General features: G+C 41.6%; 1 protein-coding gene across 1 annotated transcript in view; it reads left to right on the forward strand.

Annotated features, from left to right (window-relative positions):
* The window catches only part of Fras1 (Fraser extracellular matrix complex subunit 1), a 448,626-nt gene that overhangs the window by 371,083 nt on the left and 59,918 nt on the right, over positions 1–17,625 (forward strand). Inside the window, exons 48-52 of the mRNA XM_042678144.1 lie at positions 8,965–9,089; positions 9,348–9,488; positions 11,293–11,520; positions 14,726–14,839; positions 17,109–17,259. Of these exons, the coding sequence (XP_042534078.1) occupies positions 8,965–9,089; positions 9,348–9,488; positions 11,293–11,520; positions 14,726–14,839; positions 17,109–17,259 (759 nt within the window). The remainder of the gene's footprint in view (positions 1–8,964; positions 9,090–9,347; positions 9,489–11,292; positions 11,521–14,725; positions 14,840–17,108; positions 17,260–17,625) is intronic.

Consider the following 17,625-nt stretch of genomic DNA (forward strand, 5'->3'; position numbering starts at 1 on the left):
AGCCCTGTTAATACTACTTGACCTTAAAAGACGAGGACCACACTATCACAGCTCTCTTCTCTCCTAGACCCTAAAAGGCCATTTTCCTCTTAGTAAATTAGAGTAACTAGAGTAAGATCTATTAGGCTAGACACTAAATTGTTGGAACAAGAGGACCCCATATACAATGGCTTAAGCAATATAAGTATTTTCCCTCACAGAACGATCCAGAAGCTGAAGCATGAGGTGCCTCAGTGAGCCTCAACATGAGGCTTTATCTCTGGCCCATCTGGTTATTTTGCACCTGTGAACAGAGAGGCAGAAGAGGTTCGGCCTCACATCCATTGATAATTTAGGAGCATTGCTAGAAGAGCAAGCATAATATTCCATGTTATCCCAATCACATAAAGCTGAGAGGCAGCTGGCAAATGTCACTTCTTCCTGAGCATCTACTTATTACCTAGCATTCAGGAGAGTAGAGGAGGAGTAATGTTGGAACACAGAATTCTTGGGTATTCTCAAGGAATAGTGTATATGATTGTTTCCTACGGTACACTGGATTCAGATGGGGAAAGGAACAAGCATTTGGAGGACAGATACAAGGGCACTCAGAGTCTTCAAGGAATATGTTACATCCTGGATCAAATCATTGTTCTGGCTAAAAACCTAGTAGCCCTTAGCACTATTAGCACCTTCACAGCTCTTAGCATGAAAGGTGGATAGACGGGAACAGTATACTGTAGCTGAAATCTGATTTTCATTTGTATTCCCAATAGAGCATGTCTGATATCAGCCTACCTCCATTAGTCAATAAACCACGCAACTCCTGACGCCAGTGTGGTGTCAGGAAGGGTAGCTTCTATTTCTGGAACACTTTGAGGAGTACCCATGTTGGATTCCCCTTTGCCAGTTCAACACACCTTCCTTCACAGTAGAAGTGATATGACTTTGTGACTAGATCAAGAAAAGTCCCTGATAATCTCTCCAAATTTCTTAAGCTTGTTTAGGAACCTACTAAAGGATCCTCTGCTGAGGGCACTACTGCTGTGGCACCTTCTGACCTCATTATGTAAGCTAGTTCCAAATACTCTTCAGGCCACCAGAAACCAAACCTGAGCATCAGGTAAACTTTCCAGATGAGGACAATGTGCTTAGCAAATACAGACACTGTGGAACTCCTGGACCACAGGGGCCTACCAAGAACACAGCAGAAGCAGGACTTCCTGTCTGTGAGCTACCAAAGCTTCATGATTCTGTTTGAAGAAAAATGTTATTGGTGGTGCTTCACTCCCCTTAGCTTCTGGGAGTTGTTGGTGAAAGATTTCTTTTCCCCACTGTTGGGAGAACTTAGGACAAGCTCGTGTACTTTCCTACCAGTCTGTAAGGCCTATATTCCCTCAAAAACTACCTTGCTCTTAACCCTCAAAATCAAGTCAGGTACCAGCTCCATCTATCCTCAACACATTGAATATCCTTTTATCACGTATTTCCTAACAATCACAAGTCTTATCCATGAAAGTGAGGGCCTTCTGGAGGAGCCTAGAAGTCCTAAGTCCTGAGATCTCTGTTTCAAACTCCCACGGAATTGCCTTCTGCTAACAGTTAACTTAGCCAGGTGCAGCTCAACATTCCCACTGTTGACTTTCTGCATGTCACCTTGTCTTCCCTTCTTGACAGAGTCAGATTAAACCTTCTAAAAACATGAACTACCTTTCAGACAAGCATCTCTTCCCTTCCCCTGACTCAACTCGTGTATGTGATTCTAGGCCTCTTAAATTCACTTCTGAAAATCCTTGGGGAAGTGGACATTTTGCCTCACAATGTTAGTATCTCCTGAGCCAGATTTCAGTATGGAGTAACAATGTCATGAGAACCTACATGGCTCACCCAGGTGACACTGAACGTGGGAAATGCCCAGTCAGAAGTCAACCTGAAGATCCTAGGGCTGGGCTGTTGGCTTTGACTTGGCTGCCCCAGTGAGTCAGATTGTCCTGGAGTTGAGGTTGCTTGCTGGGCAGTGAGGGCTGGTAGGCAGATTAAACTCAATTGTGAGAAGTACACCATTTAGGTTTCCCATCACTCACTGATTTTATGTTTTTATCTGGGCTGTTCTGCATATGATATCTTCAGATATAACAAAATTGCATCAAGACCCCTCTCAGCCAGTCTCTACTCATGACTGTTCAGTTAGGCAATTTACTAAATGTCATAAGCATTTTCACTCACCAGATATGAATAGCTCTCTGATCAGTCTGCCCATTTGATTTTAAAATGCTGCAGAATTCATGTGTTATAGACATGACCATCATTGCACACATCAAGTAAGATCAGACACTTGGTCTTTTTGTCATCACCCCTTTCATTTGTAACCCTGAGATAGCTATACCATTCCAGTTTTAGAGCTTTCAAAGAACAATATAAGATAAAGGAAAAGCTTTATGTTAGATGGCTCACTCTGGTTTATGTAACTCATAAATAGCAGAAAGGAAACATTAAAGAAACCAAAGCAGGTTTTCTGATTGTTCTTCTACTTTTCTATTGTGTCAGTGGTTCTCTGACTTGTCTGAGCATTAAAGTCACTGAGAATGTGTTTAGAAAAAAATAGAAGTCTCTAAGGAATGAGTCTTGGACATGGTGTCTTTTGAACGCACATGTATTGGTGCATTTTTATGTTGCTGTAACAAAGTGCCTGAGGCTGGTAGTTTATAAAGAAAATAGGTTTATTTAACTCACAGTTTGGGAGGCTACAAGTTTAAGATTGGGCATCCCCATCTGCTCAGCTTCTGATGAAGACCTCTTTGACACTGTCACAATTTGCTAGATGGCAGCATATTGAGAGCACGTGTGAGAGTAAGCGATCACGAGGTAAGACAGGAAGCCAGGAGACCGGGAGGAGCTAGTCTTACTCTTCTTTTTCTTTTAATCTGTTCTTTTAGGACCTAACTCACTCTACAAAGCCAGAATTCATCTCTAGGGTCATATCCCCAAAGACCAGTCACCTTCCTGCAGGTCCCATTTCTTAAAGGTCCCCCTACTTCTTAACACCACCGTATCAGGGACTAAGATTCCAACACATGAAAATGATGTGGGACCTCTTCAAGCCCTAGCCAAAGCAGAGCACACACCTGTACCACTGACCACAGACTGGGTAGGAATTATCCCTATGGAACTGGACCATAATAGAAGAGCACTGTACCCTTCTTGCCTCCCTTCAGAAGTATCCATTGAGTACTACAAGAGAAATACATGTTTGGGAAATAAGGAAAATAATGTGTTTCCATAGCTGTAACAACATATGACAGCAGACACTGATTCCACCCATGAGAGGAGCCGTTGGTCCAGGAGGACTTCTCAAGGGTGATGTTGTACCAAAGGTTATTCCAACAAAAACCGGATGAACAAAGGACAAGGGGGAACCTATGCAACAGCGATACTCACAAGATAATATATTGGAAATGGTCTGTACAACTTGGGCAGGGGGAAAGTTAGAGGGAGGGAAAGAGGGAGAAAAATGAGGGAAGGGGTAACAAGTTAGATGAGAAATGTAATCACTACCTTACTTATGTAACTGTAACTCCTCTGAACATCTCCTTGACAATAAGACTTTTTCAAATACAGTGGAAAGAAACACACAAAATGATGACCCCGTTGTTGGCATGAGTTCTCCCCAGAGCTGCTGTAAATTAAAACCATAGACGAGCAGCTTCTCATAACTTTGTAGCCAGAAGTGGAGTTGGTTCAGCAAGATCTGCCTACACCTCTCTCCTTGTCTTGTAGATGGTCACGTTCGTGTTCACATGGTGTGTGGTGATCTCCCCTATACTGTGTTCACATTTCCCATGCGTATGATATTAGCATATCCCACATTGTATTAGGGCCCACCATAATGACCCTATGCGGTCTCATTGTATCCACAAGGATTCTGATTTCCAAGTAAGATCATATTCTGGGGTCCACAGAGTTGGGACTTCAACAAGAGAATGTGCAATTCAGTCCATCACAAGAGGCCAGGGAGGAAATGTGAATCAGGAAAGCGGAGGCATCACAGCATGAATTGCTCGGGTGAGGCAGAGTGACAGGCAGCCTAGTGCACAGCTGTGGTGAAAGCAGGCAGCCAGGGCACCACCTTCTATTCTGTTAAGATGCTTTCTTCCGGCCCCACTTGTCTGACCCGGACAGTACTTTCTCTAATGTGCATGCCTTCTAGGGGAATTGAAAAAACTGACAGGGTTAATGTGGGTCTCTGTAATACTGCCTGCTACTTAGTTTAGCCAGCAGGTTGGTGACTGAAAACTCTTTCCATGGGATTAAAAGCTTTCAAGAATTTTAAACAACAACTCCCTGCTGTGACAGCCAGTAAGGGGAACATGTTATTAGAAACATCATCTAGCTAGCAAGAGGGTACCCAATTAGCAAAGGGTAAAATTTTAAAAGTGAAAAGTATATAGGGATTGAAAATACCTCCTCTCTGAGCCTCTTAGAGGCTATAGGAGCTGAACCAAATACACCCACCAACTGTGGTTGGAGCACTTGCCAACTACCAGGCACTATTCAAGGTATGATCCTCAACTAGTGTGAAGGGCCTCAGGCATGCAAGGCAAGTGCTCTACCACTGAGCCACCTTCCCAGCCCTGCTTCCTTTATTTTATTAAAGAATGAGATCCTTCCAATCCAGGAGCATGGGAGGTTTTTCCACTTTCTAAGTTCTGCTTTGATTTTCTCTTTCAGCTTTTTAAAGTTTTCATCATAGAGGTTCTTCACATCTCTGGTTACATTAATTCCTAGGTATTTTACTTTTTGTGGGTCTATTACAAATGGAGTTGCTTTCCTGATTTCAGCCGTGCTCTCATTGTTGGCATACAGAAAAGCCATTGATTTTTGACGGTTAATTTTATACCCTGCTACTTTGCCAAAGTTTCAAATCAGCTCGAGTAATTTAGGAGTGGAGTCTGTGGGATTCTTTTTTTTTTTTTTAATTGTGAAAATACCATACAGAGGGGTTACAATTACATGGGCAAGGTAATGAGTACATTTCTTATCAAGCCTTGTTGCCTCCTCCTTTGTTTTCCCTTCCCATACCTTCCCATCTCCCCCCATTCCCCCACCCCCCTACCTTCTACCCCCTCTACAACCTCCCCCCACCCCCCCCCCACCAAAGTTGTAAAGTTTGTTTTTTGACATAATGACTTGTATATCTCATTGTTGCAATGGGTCCACCTGTTCCCCTATTTAAACGATTTGTTTTTGCCCTTCCTCTCCACAAATTATACCAACATCAAATACAGTGAAAGCAGGGGTTATACCGTGGGGGAGTCCGTGGGATTCTTTAAATACATGATCATGCATCTGCAAAGAGGGAGAGTTTTACTTCATCTTTCCTTATTTTGATCCCTTTTATGTTTGCATCTTGTCTTGTTGCTGTAGCTAGGCATTCTAATACTAAATTGAAGAAAAGTGGAGAGAGTGGACATCCTTGTCTCATTCCTGAGTTTAAAGGAAATGGCTTTAGTGTTTTACCATTAAGTATAATGCTGGCTGTAGGTGTGTCATATACAGCCTTTATTGTATTGAGGAATGTTAGGATGGATTCCTAATTTTTTCAGAGCCTTCCAACTATGTTGCAACATTATTTACCATAGCTAAGATATGGAACCAACCCAGATGCCCCTCAGTAGATGAATGCACCAAGAAAATGTGATATATACATATATGTGTATATATATATGTATATATATGAATTCTATGCCTCCATCAGAAAGAATGACATCACCCCATTTGTTAGGAAATTAAAAGACTTGGAAAAAATAATATTAAGTGAAGTAAGCCAAGCCCAAAGAAACATAAGTCCCATGGTTTCCCTTATTTTCAATAACTAGTATATGTCTGGGACAAGCAGAAAAGGTCAGATAAGATGATGTTAAGTGAAATGAACCCCAAGACAGGGATACAAGTGGTTTTTTTCTTTCTTGCTATTGTTTCCAATGTATTTATAAGGTGATATTTTTGTGGCTTTGTATATCCCTCCCCCACGGTATAACCCATTTTCACTGTATTTGATGTTGGTATAATTTGGGGAGAGGAAGGGAAAAAACAAAATGTTTAAGTAGGGATACATGTTGACCCACTGCAACAATGAGATGTACAAGACACTATGTTGAAATACAAACATTTCAATTTAGGGGGGGTAGGGGGAAAAGGGTAGGGGGGGAGTATAGTTGAGGAGGTGGGAGGGAAGGGATGATAGGGGAAAAACAAAGGAGAAGGTAACAATGCTTGATAAGAAATGTACTCATTACTTTGCTCATGTAACTGTAACCCCTCTGTACAGTATTTTTCACAATAAAAAACTTATTGAAAAAAAAGAATGAGGTTGGGATATTGATGGGTATTGCATTGAATTTGTAGATAGCCTTTTGCAGTATTGCCATTTTCATAATGTTAATCCTCCCAATCCAGGAGCGTGGGAGGTTTTTCCATTTCCTGAGTTCTGCTTTAATTTCCTTTTTCAGGTTTTTAAAGTTTTCATCATAGAGGTCCTTCACTTCTCTGGTTATATTAATTCCTAGGTATTTTATTTTTTTGTGGGGCTATTACAAAAGGAGTTGCTTTCCTGATTTCAGCCTCACTCTTCTCATTATTGGCATACAAAAAAGCCATTGATTTTTTTTAGGGTTAATTTTATACCCTGCTGCTTTGTCAAAAGTTTCAAATCAGCTTGAGTAACTTAGGAGTGGAGTCTGCGGGATTCTTTAAATACAGGATCATGTAATCTACAATATGGTTTTATTTGTATAAAAGAGATAATACCAGGTAATCCATAAGTAAAATAAGCAGTCATTTGTATCTTTGGGATAGGGTACAGTGTAGAGACTTGAAGGATTACAAAGGTCATTTGGAAAGTTTTAGCAAGATGGTTACATTCACTATTTAGATTGACATGTGTGCAATTTATTGTATATCATTTTTATTAATAAAATTATTTAAATTACCAATGAAATAATTTAATTGATAAAAATTATAAAATGAAAAATTGGATTAATTACAGATCCTCATTTCCAAGAAGGCATAATCTTAATCACTCATAATCAGACCATGATCTCTACAGAGGGATCAGTGAATTAGGTGACCAGTTGATTATGGGGATCCAGACAGGTATTTTTATGTGCCCTGTGAGAATGGATTCACAGTAAGGGAAAAGATTTAAATTCCTCAGTGCAACTAGTCTGAAGTTATTAAAATTTTAAAGAATGGTATGGATTTCTGTCCAGAACCACAAGACAAAGCTATAAGACAGAGGGCTACATTTCTTGCCTGTCAAGAGCTGATGTAGCAAGTACAGAAATATAAAATGCCTCATCGGAAAATTAATGCCCCAATAGTTAGAAGGCTATTGTATCTGGATGACACATTTCAGATGATAAAGAGAGATGCAAATGTAAAACCTATGGGTTGATACTCTTTTTTGATTTGGAAGATAAGGTAGTGATTCTGAAGTCATACTTCAATATATAATCGTTAGATTATAGTCACTGTCTTTTTTAATTAAAAAAAAAAAAAGCCCAGCTGGGTTTTTCCAGGATTAACTATGAAAAATAATTAACCCCAGGAAGCAGCAAATGAATTTCAGGACCATACAAAAGGACTCAATTGGATGGATTAGCATCCTAACACCCAGAATCAGAAAGAGGAAGTTTTTGATCTCAGAGACAAGATTAAAGGTATGATTTTGTTTCCATCTTGACTGGCACCAGAGCATGAGGCCCAGTAGCCCTAAGAGAGAAGAAGCAAGGAATTAGGGCTCTTGGATAAATGATGTTAGGCATTTTGAAACAGAGATGTACATTAGTGGGTTATGTTTTCATTTAAAGTTGCTTTTATTTTTTTTTCTTACTTTTAAAATGATGCTGGAAAACAACATGTTTTTATTTCTCTCTTGTGTTATTAAACGATGTTGTTTTGTTCTAGGTCATCTCCTGTTTGATATAGAGTAATTGCTCAAGCCCCACAGTCATACAACAGGTTTTGTTACTGCCTGATGAGCTAAAATGGTATATGAGAAGGCGGGACCAGAGTTGAAGGAGATCTTGAAAGATTTTCAGTAAAATTAAGGAGGCCAACGATCACAGTCACACAGACAGACTATGTATAGCCAGTGAAGACTAAATATTAAGACAGGTTTTCTGAGAGGAATGTGAATTGATGGGGGAAATGTCAGACTTAAGAGAGTATAAGGTTTGATTATGTGAAATCTGACAAAGGAACCATGTTTTCCCCTATATGTGGAAGCTAGATTTAGCTTACAAACTCTTAAGTAAGTATGTTGGATGGTATGCAAGTATTTACAAGTGTATTAACTGAAATATGGTAGATTCAAGGGAGATCTCAAATAGTATAAATCCTTAGAAAGCCAAAATCAAAGCTCAGCAAGTTCAGGAAGCAGGGGTGAGGTAGGGTCAAAGGGAAAGGGGTGGAGGAATGAAGAAGAGAAGAGAGAGGAAATGCAGACAAGAATCCAATGTATATCCTACAAAATTAAGAAGAGGGAGGAAAGTGGTGGGAAGAGAGGATTGAGTGAGAATGTTGAAAGGAGTAACACTGATCAGGATATATGGTATTCATAAACTGCTTTGTTGAATGGCAATTCCTTTGCACAACTACTTAAAAATAATTTTTTAAGGTAATGAAATACAAAAGTGAGTACAAGGCAATGGCTTCAGCTCTCACAGATTTCATCTACAACATAAGCCCCATCAGAAAGGAGAAGAGCATTTACTGAATACAGTAGATGCTGGTGATAAAGTCAGCAGGTGCTTCCCCAAGAGAGATGCTATTCAAGAAAACAAAGCCCACCAACAATGTAACCACAAGTCTTCTAGGGCACAACAGGGATCTCAGGTGAACAACTGAGAGGACATTTCCATGGCCTCCCAGGTGTGGCTGCCATTTTGACATCCTTCCTGTTTCTCTCTCACTCTCTTTCACTAGGTATCCATATTAGTTCCTTCACTCAGGCTGACCTGACTTCACGTAATGTTCAATATGTCCATACTAGTGAGATGGAGACACACGTGGATGCCTTCAGCTTTGTGCTGTCTGATGGAGTTCATGAGGTAGATGAGACTTAGAGCCTTGAGTGGGTATTGGTTTATTGGTGTCCTCTATGTGGAGTGGGAAAAGAGACTGGTAATATGAATGCATCATTCTCCTCTGCTCTCAACCAAAATGCGGGGATCAGCCTCTGAGAGCCACCTGGGCTAACGTCTAAGAGTGCTCTTTAGGGCTTCCCCACACCTGGGTCAACTCACAGGAACAAGTAATCTTTGGATGGTGTTGGAGACAGGTATCCCACCTGCACTTTGCCATCCTAGGTGACCCAGACCTTCCACATCACCCTTCGCCCTGTGGATGATTCGCTGCCCGTCTTGCAGAACTGGGGGATGCGGGTACAGGAGGGCGTGAGGAAGACGATCACGGAGTTTGAGCTCAAGGCATTGGATTCAGACACAGAGGTGAGAGAGCGTTCCTGGGGCTCGCTGCCTAAGGGAGAAGCAGATCTGGTGGCAATTGTTGCTGTGCTTCCTATGGGCTGGGTACAGTGATCTGGCCAAGCAGCCTTCTTGCAAGCGGCAGATTCCATGGTCTTCTGAGAATGAAAAATGAATCCATTACATATCGAGTTGTTTTACAACACTTCCTGAAACCCTAATGCATTCATTTTCTCTTCTGTTTATATGTAACATGGTTTTTTTTGTTTGATACTTAAAAACTCAGGTAAATAATGTTTTATCCAGCACCATCAAAGACTAGATTCCTTCATAGAATGAAACAGGACATGTGGGCACTAAGCTCAGAGTCAGCTGTCCCTGAGTTTTTTGCTTAAGGCTAGCACTGTACCAGCTGAGCCACAGCTCCACTTCTGGATTTTTGCTGGTTAATTGGAGATAAGAGTCTCATAGCTTTTTCTGCCTGCATGGACTGCCTTTGAACCACAATCTTCAGATCTCAGCCTCCTGAGTAGCTAGAAGTACAAGCATGAGCCACCACAGCCTGACTCAAAGTCAGCCTCCTTACATCTACTCAGGAGTTATGCTGCATGAAGCAGAAACACCTACCGATTACTTCTTTCCCTTCTAGCCCTCATTTGCTCATTCATCTATTCATTCTTTCATTGTGTGATTATTACCCAGTAGGCTCTAAACTCTGTTCTAAATGCTAAAGGCAGAAATGCTAAGGTCTCAAGTGGTAGATCTCCAGCCTTGAGTGAAAAAGCCCAGTGAGAATGTGAAGCCCTGAGTTCAAGCCCCATCACCAGCACAAAATTACAAACAAACAAACAAACATACATACATACATACATATATAGTAAAGACAACATTTAGTTGGAGGAAAAAACAGTAAAGTAAGAAAGTAGATCATATGAGGTATGATCAGCATTATGAAGGGAAAAAAAGTGATAACTAAGAGGTATGCTTTCTTAAGATTTTTTGTTTAATGACAAAGGGTGTCACTTTGTAACCCAAGCTGGCCTTGAGTCTTAAGTCTCCTGTCTCGGTTTCCTCAGTACTGGAATTTTAGGGCTACACTGCCACACCAGCTAGGTTGTGCTATTTTAGACAGAAGCCCCTTCTGTGGAAGTCATGTTGGAGCAGAGAGAAAGACGATATCATTAAGTCATAGAACAAGCTATGCATTACCTGGAGAATTCAGTCTTCAGGCAAAGGCAGCTCAAGTAATCTTGGATCCTGACAGTAACTGCAACAAAGATTACAAGAAACCAAGAAGGTGGAACTCAGTGGACCAGAGAGGAATCAGAACCAGGTGACACAGAGCCCTGTTGGCCCAGATCAGGACTTTACTAAGTCAATGGGAAACCACTGACAAGACTTGAGCACAATTTATGCCTTTCCTTTTTCAGGTCACTTTAGAAGCAGCAGTTAGAAATGAGACCTTAGCTTCTCTTCTGATGCTTATGGGATTCTGGGATTCTGTAGATAAGAATTTTGAAAAGTAAAGGATATAACTTGAGAAGAAATGGATGGTTCTTTAAAGTATCACATTCTGACACCTTGGTGGAGGTTTAATAGCAAGTCTCCCTAATACCTGAAGAGAACAAATCTAAATGTGCAGTGTTGTATGTTGAAGGCACCGGAATGTAAGTCCAATGGTAGTAAAGATCATTCCCTTCTTTAGCTTTGTCTTTTGGTATTTCTAAAGAATATACAGCCCGTGCTTAATAAGGATAGGTTCTGTTCCTCTTGGCCACCGGCTGGCCACCACTCATGACCTTCCCTCCTGCTTGTTCCTTCTGGACAGGCGGACTCCATCACATTCACCATCTTGCAGTCCCCACGCTATGGCACCATCGACAGAACCACCAGGGGGCAGCATTTCCATCTCACCTCCACCTTCACCATGGAAGATATCTATCAGAACCGAGTCAGCTATAGCCATGATGGCAGCAACACCCTTAAAGACTGGTTCACCTTCACTGTTTCTGATGGGACCAACCCCTTCTTCATCACTGAGGAAGGAGGAAAAGAGGTGAGGGGCAAAAAGGAAGGAGAAGGCCTACCTCTGTGTGCTGGAGACACAACATGGATCTTTGCATAGCATTAACTTCTTCTTTTGTTAACTTATTGGTATATGGGCCTTAGGCAAATCACATGTCTGAGGCTCACCTTTTTATCTGCCAAGGAAACACTGAAGTCATTGCCAGCTGCAAATGCTTAGTCTGAGGATCAAAGGAAGTAATCCTTACAAAGTGCTTCACCTAGTTAGTAAATAGTAAACCCCCAATAAAAGAGGATAATTGTGCTAATATTATTTTTACTTTCTTTTGCTTACCCATCACTCCTTGAATTTTTTCCTCTCATCCAGTCTTTCTCTTTTTTGGATTAAGAACCCTCATTCCAACCACAGATTCCCAGTCTTTACAAAGTAACCGTGGAAGCCATATCCCCCTGGCTTATGCCTATATTCCTAATTACTGAGAACATAGGATCGAGGTTTGAAGCCAGCCTGGACAGTAGAATCCATGAGATTTATCTCCAATTAACTACCAAAAAACTGGAAGTAGAGCTATGGGTCAGGTGGTAGAGAGTGTCAGCCTACAGCAAAAAAGCTAATTAAACAATGCCCAGGTCCTAAGTATAAACCTCAGTACTGACTCTCTCTCTCTCTCTCTCTCTCTCTCTCTCTCTCTCTGTCTCCCCCCCCTCACACACACTCTGTCTCTGTCTCTCTCTCTCTCTCTTTCTCTCTCACACACACACACAGTCTCTGTCTATCTCTCTCTGTCTCTGTCTCTCTCTCTCTCTCTCTCTCACACACACACACACACACACACACACACACACACACACACACACACACACACATTAGAAAATAAAAAACAAAGCCAGTGGTTAAGATCTTGGTTTTTGTGTCCAAGAGGCTGTCTCTATCGCATACAAGCTTAGCACCTTTGTACATCATTTCACCTTTTCAAGCCTCCACTTCACTACTTGTAGAACAGAGGTGTTATCTGCCTTCCTATGTTCATGAAACCTTGGGCACAAGGGAAATACCAGGTTATCTATAGCTGTCATCATGGTTGTCATCATTTTAGGACCAGCTTGTGCAGCCAGTAACGCTTTTCTCTGGAGATTATGCAACTGCCAAGCTCTGCTTCCTAAAAGAATGAGTCCTTCAAAGAATGAGTCTGTTCTGCTCTGCAGACATCTAGTACAAAGTAAGATTTCCTATCCAGTGTCTTCCCCACCATTTTTCTAATCCCTCCTTTTTTTTTTTTTTTTGTCAGTCATGGGGCTTGAACTCAAGGCCTAGTTGTTATCCCTGAGCTTTTGCACTCAAGACTAGTGCTCTACCACTTTGAGCCACAGCACCACTTCTGGTTTTCTGGTGGTTAACTGGAGATAAGTATCTGATAGACCTTCCTGCCAGCACTGGCTTCAAACTGTGATACTCAGCTCTCAGCCTCCTGAGTAGCCAGGATTACACGTGTGAGCCACCAGTGCCTGGCTTCCCTCCATTCTATGGCAGTCTTTTGAGTGCCGTAAACTTCTCCTGCACCGCTAATGAAGTAGGCCTAGGATGCTTCTATTTCCCCTGCATCTTTGGCCTAAAGCAGCTTTAGTGAGCAGCTTGCTCACCCCCTAGGATTCCTCCAGGATCAGAAGCTCCACATTCAGCGGGCAGGACTATCAGCTCTATACCAATAGTGAATTTTTTTTTCCTGGAAAGCAGGTCTTCCCATGTGCTTCAGAGACGTCAGAAGGTCATCTTTAGCAAACAAACCAGCATATCCATGGGTGGCTCTTGGGACATCCCTACCTTGTCTTACTCTGCAGAACTGCCTAGCAGCCTAGCACTGTTTGGTTTTTTTCTCTCCCACTGTAGTTGCTTCTCTGTTAGTTTGACATTCAAGAGAAAATAAAAGGTTTGAAGATGTAAGAGCCAAAAGGCTTCCCCTCTTATAAACATAAAAGATCAGAGCAGATCTTCTGAGGGATAGTGTGATAGTGTCAGTGCAAAAATGGAAAAGATTTAGAAGGTGGATTGTAGGAGGTTGAAAAACCAGTATCTTTCTGCCATGAGCTCCTGCTTCTTGTATCACTTAGGGTCAGTGAGGTATTAGAGCAAATGAACTTTTATGTGTATATATTGTGTGTCTGTGTATGCACGCGCGCACCCACACACACACACACACACACACACACACACACACACACACGGAATGATAAACTGAATGTCCCTTCACCATGCTCACAAATGCTTTGGTTGTTGATTTCTTCTGCTCCTTACTTCCACAGAGATAGCTATTCCTCACAACAAAGAACAAAAACAGGGAAAGAAAAGGATAAAAGAACATCTCTTCCTGTAGAAACTTCTTTTCATGCCTGATCTAATCCCACCTGAGACTTTGACTTAAACAAATTAATGATGATTTTTGGCAGCCTCTCATGAAAATTTTAACAAAGGCTATTGAAAGAAAAATGCCCGGTGGATTGTTTCCTCTTAGGTAATATTAACTTCCACTAAAGAAGGCATAAGTGTAGTTAGTCAAGTATGGTAATGCATACCTGTAGTCTCAAGCTGCTCAGGAAGCTGACGTGGAGAAGTCAAACTTAGCCTTGGAAAATCTTGAGGCCAGCCTAAGAAATTTAGCAAGATTCTATCTTTAAAAAAAAAATCCTATACCAGGCACCATGGCTCTTGCTAATAATTTCAGCTACTTGGGAGGTAGATATGGGGAGGATTGCTGTCCTAAGTCTCATTCAGGCAAAAAGTAAACAAGAGCTCATTTCAGCATATAAGCTAGGATTGGTAGTCTATAACTATGATTCCAGCTAAACAGGAGGCATAGGTAGATGGATCATAGGTCAGGCTCAGCAAAAAGTAAGATTCTACAATAACTCAGGAAGAATGACCGAAGTGCTAGAGTGTTTATAAAACAAGAAAAGTTCAAACTCCAGCATTGTACATATACACACAAGGCACAAACGGCTGAAAACCAGCTTCCACAGCAGTTGAAATTCCAGCCAGAGTGCCACTTTGTAGCTTGCCTCTCTGCATCAGCCTTACCTTTTAGGCCCCACGCCTGATGGGAAGGGATGGAGCTGGTGCTGTGGTCCACTCTTCATCTGGAAGTGTCCACAGATTTCAGGGGTTCCAGGTTTGGAGGTCCTGGAACCATCATCCTTAAGAGGTGTGGATGATGAGATGTCTTTTGTGGCCTCTCCCACAGATTATGACTGCAGCACCTCAGCAGTTCCAAGTGGATATCCTCCCAGTAGATGACGGCACCCCTAGAATTGTCACCAACCTGGGGCTTCAATGGCTGGAGTATATGGATGGCAAGGTAAGGTCTGAGCCATCGGCTACCTCTTACTACTCACCCTGGGCGAAGTCCTCGGGAGTGACAATAACTTAGGGGTAGAGTTCCAGTTCAACTCTTTAAGCATAAGGCTCCCTACTTAAGCTAATTTTCCTAAGATTAGGAGTGTGGTTAGGCTTCATTATGGTCAAGTGCAATGACTCACGTTTGTGACAGTGGAAAGCAGAGATTGGAGGAGCACGGTTTGAAGCCAGCCAGTTCTGACTCCCCCTCCACCCCCCCCAAAAAATACAAGTTAGCAAGATCGCTAATGCAAAACAGCCAGAGCCCTGGCTCAAGTGGTAGAATGCCTGCCTGATAAGTACAAGGCCCTGAATTCCAACTTCAGTACCTCCAGAAAAGAAAAGAGTATGTAGGATTGGTTAAGAGTGTGTTTTGTTTAATATGCTCTTACAGAAAGAACTCTGACTTTGTTTCTCATGAATGGTGTAGAAAAACTTACAGAAAGAACTCTGACTTTGTTTCTCGTGAATGGTGTGGAAGGACTATACCGTGCTCTGTCATCACTAGGTGGTTGCTAATGACAACATGGCCAGGTTTCCTCAGAAATTCCTTCATCTTCCAGCCCATGGAAAGGGTAAAGCACAGAATTAAAGGGCAGTGAGCTTCATTTTAAGCAAGTGATAGAGAAATTGAACATGTCACTTGCACTTAGTATCTAGTAGCAAGAAGTGAGTCAGGTGGCCCGTGACGTTCCGTGGAAGGCTGGGAAACTGTGTGTCTCTAAGCTTTGCAGGCAGGGGTTCAGCGAAACTTTGTTGACTAGAAGAAGGGAAGAATGGACTAAGAAACCTTAAGTGTTTGTAGGTGAATGTTCTTGGAGGAATTCTATTTTAGAAATCTACTTCTCTTCCTTCTAACCCAATTGAGTCACTTTACCTAGTAAACAGGTAAATCCATATCCCCAACCAAGCAAGTGAACATTTCTTCATTTGAGTTCAAATCTGATTTCTTACTTTGGTGGGTAAAATTCTCCTAGGATGTGGATTAGCTGCTTATATATGTAGCTGTTTTGTACGGTATCGCATGGAACTGGTTCGGTCTCTTAAATGAAACAAAATTAGTGCAATTTTATCTTGTGCCCTATTTGATTTCTTTATTCAGAATGCTTCTTTTCTCATCACTCTTCAATTGGCTTTGTACTTCCCACTCGAAAGTCCCCAGTGACCAGGGGTATGGTAGCGTATGCCTGTAGGTCTCACCATTTGGGAGGTTGAGAAAAGAGGCTGTTGAATTAGAGGCCACCCTGGCCTACATGGGGAGATGTGTCAAAAATTAAATTAATAGTTGGATATTGGTAGTTCATGCCTATAATCCTACCTACTGAGGAGGCTGAGATCTGAGCATCAAAATTCAGAGCTATCCTTGGCAGACAAATCTAAGAGACTCTTACCTCCAGTTAAACAGCAAACAACTAGAAGTTCAGGCATGCCTCAAGTGGTAGAAGACCAGCCATGAGCAGAAAAAACAAAAAACAAACAAGCAAGCGTATAAGGCTTGAGTTCAAGTCCCATTCTGGCACATGTGCACACACACACACACACACACACACACACACACACACACACACACACGCATACTAAGTAAAATACAAGTCACCAATGACCTCTTTTTTGCCAAATCCAAGAATTGATTTTCTCTCCTTATTAAACCTAGTAACATTTAGTACAACTGATTGCCTTTTTTCTTTTCTCAGCCTTTTGTTCCCACTGTTTGTTGACTGGCTAAATGAGTGAGTCAACTAACGTTTGGCTAGATATATTTGGGGAATATTGGGGTTCAATATATTTTTACCCTATTCAACTTCAGGCATTGCAGTTGACTCTCCAAAGCAATAAAATAACTGTCTTCTCAATACCGTATCATTCTTTCAAAGTTCCAACCTTTCTAGTCCAAACAAATTCCACTGCCTCCAATCCCTTTGCTGACCTCCACGTGGAAATAATCTCTTCTTCTCTCCAAAAGGCTGCAAGACTCTTTTTATATCTCCATTATACCTCTTGCCTCTCTGACTTTGCTCACAGTCCTTTGCTTTCCAATCAAGTGTGAAAGCCTTGGGGGCCAAGGCTGGGATCCTCTCCATCTTTCCAGCCTCTCTTGTCCTGACAGTTTCCCGTGCAGTAAACGCACTTGGTAAATCATTGTTGAACTGAATTAAATCTGAGTCAGAGGGTCTTGTTCTTGCTTCTTAATTCCCACCTCAGGAATTAAATTTAATGGGTTTCTATTCCAGGCAACCAACCTGATCACTAAGAAGGAACTGCTGACCATGGACCCTGACACGGATGACCTGCATCTTGTCTATGAGATCACCATGGGCCCCAAGCACGGCTATGTGGAGAACAAGCTGCAGCCTGGCAGAGCCACTGCCACGTTCACCCAGGGTGGGCACTTGGGGGCTTAGAAATGGGAAAAACGTTCAAACACTACTCCTTTATCACTTCCGCTTACTTTAAAACACACACACAGACATATACACGTACACAAATTGTTTAATATCTAGCCATCTGCCTTGTTCATTTCACTTTTGATTTTGTTCCTGTCCTCCCAACCATAAAAGAGACAAATTCATCTTTACTTTGTGTTTTGCTTTTAGTTTGGCCCAGGTTTTTCTGGAAAAAGGTACATAGTACTTCTTGTTTTGTGTTATTTTTTTAAACAAACATATAAAAGATCTGTGGCCTTCTGTGGTTTATTTATTTTGTCCTCTTTAAAAATACATTGCTTTGTTTTCTTAAAATCTTTTTTTT

Source organism: Dipodomys spectabilis, unplaced genomic scaffold, assembly GCF_019054845.1.
Source record: "Dipodomys spectabilis isolate Male_0828 unplaced genomic scaffold, ASM1905484v1 ptg000043l, whole genome shotgun sequence".
Lineage (NCBI taxonomy): Eukaryota > Metazoa > Chordata > Mammalia > Rodentia > Heteromyidae > Dipodomys > Dipodomys spectabilis.